The 2,500-nt window shown below is 60.4% G+C and overlaps 1 protein-coding gene across 1 annotated transcript in view; it reads right to left on the bottom strand.

The window, feature by feature from the left end:
- Positions 1-799: 799 nt before the first annotated feature.
- LOC310824897 (protocadherin Fat 4-like) overlaps positions 800-2,500 on the bottom strand; it is a gene marked incomplete at its 5' end in the record, with an annotated part of 30,859 nt that continues 29,158 nt past the window's right edge. The window contains one exon of the mRNA XM_083698155.1: positions 800-2,374. Within this exon, the coding sequence (XP_083554281.1) occupies positions 935-2,374 (1,440 nt within the window). The 3' untranslated portion in view covers positions 800-934. The remainder of the gene's footprint in view (positions 2,375-2,500) is intronic.

Below are 2,500 nucleotides of genomic sequence, written 5' to 3'. Positions count from 1 at the left end.
AGAATCCCCTCCATTCTAAATGGAATCCTCCCCCATTCTAGAATCCTCTAATGTCTGCCAGGCGGGGGGACGTGGTTAATCCTGGCTCCTGAAGAGCTCAACCATTCATCTGAGAGAAAACTCACACCCAGAGAGAGATGGAGAGAACGGGAGAAAGAGAGAGGCAGAGAGAGAGAGAGAGAGAGAGAGAGAGAGAGAGAGAGAGAGAGAGAGAGAGAGAGAGTTGGGTCAGAACCATGGCAGGCCTGTGGTACCGTGCAAGTGGATCATGTTCAAAGTGAGGCCCGTTTCTGGACACGGCAGGTGCAGACGGATCAAACACACATGCTTGCTGTTAACTGACCAATTAGAGAGCCAGGCTGGGGTTTCTCTGGCTAGAGCCCCACCCTCTGGAATCCCCTTCCTGTGCGAGCGTGTCAATGTTATCACCCGTCCTGTCTGTCCGGGGAGGAGAAGACAACACTCCAACCTCCTACGGTCCGGGGAGGACAGGCTAAGACAACACTCCAACCTCGTACGGTCCGGGGAGGACAGGCTAAGACAACACTCCAACCTCGTACGGTCGCCATGTTCAGGTCACACCCAGCCTTTCTGCTCCGGACCCGGGAGGTGTCCATGACTACCGAGGCGACCATGAGAAGTCGAAGAGATGAACGAGTGATTGTTCGGTACAGGAGGAGGTCTGGGGAGGAGAGGAGAGGACGGGGCGGAACTCGTCCGAAAGGGGAACAACTTCTAAACACACAAAGTCATTTTACAGGTGTGGGTTTCTGCCTTACTGCATCGAAGGGGTCGTCCGACGTGAACAAAAACAAACAAAAACAAAAACTTCACGTTGTCCAAAAGTTCTCTTCGCAATCGAACATCGTCCTTCGTGTTTCTGAGAGAGAACGCGTCCGTCCGAGTCTGTACAGCATAGTGGTAATAAATAGTCTCATACGTACTGCTCCGCTTCGCCCTCGGTGAGGATGGTGACGGACCCGTCCCCACTGTTCATCTCTATGTCCCTGGGCCCCTGGTTCTCCGGGAGCTGGGCCAGGTCCTGGAACACGTCCACGTAGTGTCCGAAACCGGGTCCCCAGTTCAACAGGTTGTCCCAGTTGAAGTTCCCAGCCTGCTGGCCCAGTTTGTGCGGCAGGGTGTAGTGGTGGTCCGTGAGAGGCCCCCCTGGCACCGATGTAGCTCCAGAACCGGGTCCCGGGCCTCCCTCGGCCCGCCGGCTGGAGTAGCGGCGCTGCTTCAGCCTCCCGCCATAGTCCTCGTCATCCGCGTCCGACTCGTTGACCTGCGACAGCTTGGGCACGCGGGAGCTGTAGGCCGCCGGCTTCTCCCGGTCGTACTCCATCTCGGAGCAGGTGAAGGAGTCATGGGAGTCGCTCTCGGACGACGACTCGGGCGCCGGAATGCCGTCGGCGGGGTTGCGGACGCGCGACAGCGGCCGCCTGCAGTCCTCCTCGGAGCTGGACCGCCCGTGGTCGGCGCTGCAGATGCTGGGGTTCCGCGGGCGCGGCGTGTTCAGGCGCTCCACCTCCTCGATGGACAGGCCCACGGGGGGGCCGGACTCCAGGGGGATCTGCTCGATGGGCTGCTTCAGACGGCTCCCCGGCCGGGAGTGGCTGTGGCCCCCGTGGCCCCCCCCGGCCATGGTCTGGGGGCTTTTGCTGCGCCGGCCCAGCCGGGTGGCGTAGTTGAACATGGGCGCGGGGGGCGGGCACGCCTCGCCATGGTGCAGGTGGTCCAGGGGGCTGCCCTCGCGCCGGGCCAGGTTCAGCTCTCTAGTAGGGGTATTACGGTAGTAGGAGGAGGGCTTGGTGAAGGGGGCGGGGCTGTGCCTGGACAGGGGGTTGGGGGTGGGGCAGGCAGAGTGGGAGTGGCTCAAGGGGGTGGAGCGGAGGCCCTGGCTGTACTGCGGTTGGTAGGTGTAGCCGCCGGATCCCAGGGGGAGGGGTGACTGCCTGGCGAATCCCAGAGGACTGTGCCTCTGGATGGAGAACTTGGGGGTGTGGCTGCGGAACTGCTTGTAGTGCTGGATGATGTCGGCGTCGGAGGGCGCGATGCTGCTGGCGTTGTCGATGTCATAGTGCTCGATGTCGGGCTCGGGGCCGGCGCAGGGGGCGCAGGGGGCGCTGGGGACCGCCTCGTTGGCGTGTGGCAGGTCCGTCTCGTCGTAGATGAGGTAGGGGTTCTCGCGCTCGATGATGTCAGGTTTGGGGTTCCCCTCCGGCTGCTTCCTCACCGCCATGTCGTCGCCGTACGGCGGGATGTTGTCCGGGTCGTCGAACGCCACGTTCTCACTGCCCTTCTTCTTCTTCTTCTTCTTCACCTTCTCTTTTGGCTTCTTCTCCTCCTTTGGCACTTTGGTGGTGTTGCGGCCCTGGAGGGAGAGAGAGAGAGAGGAAGAGAGAGAGAGAGAAAGAAAGAGAGAAAGAGAGGGAGGGAGAGAGAGAGAAAAAGTTGTTATCATTCATATCATTTTCATTCCATTTTAATAAGTTCATCA

Source organism: Argentina silus (assembly GCF_951799395.1).
Source record: "Argentina silus genome assembly, contig: scaffold_129, whole genome shotgun sequence".
Classification (NCBI taxonomy): domain Eukaryota; kingdom Metazoa; phylum Chordata; class Actinopteri; order Argentiniformes; family Argentinidae; genus Argentina; species Argentina silus.
This window is presented reverse-complemented; position numbering and strand designations above follow the sequence as displayed.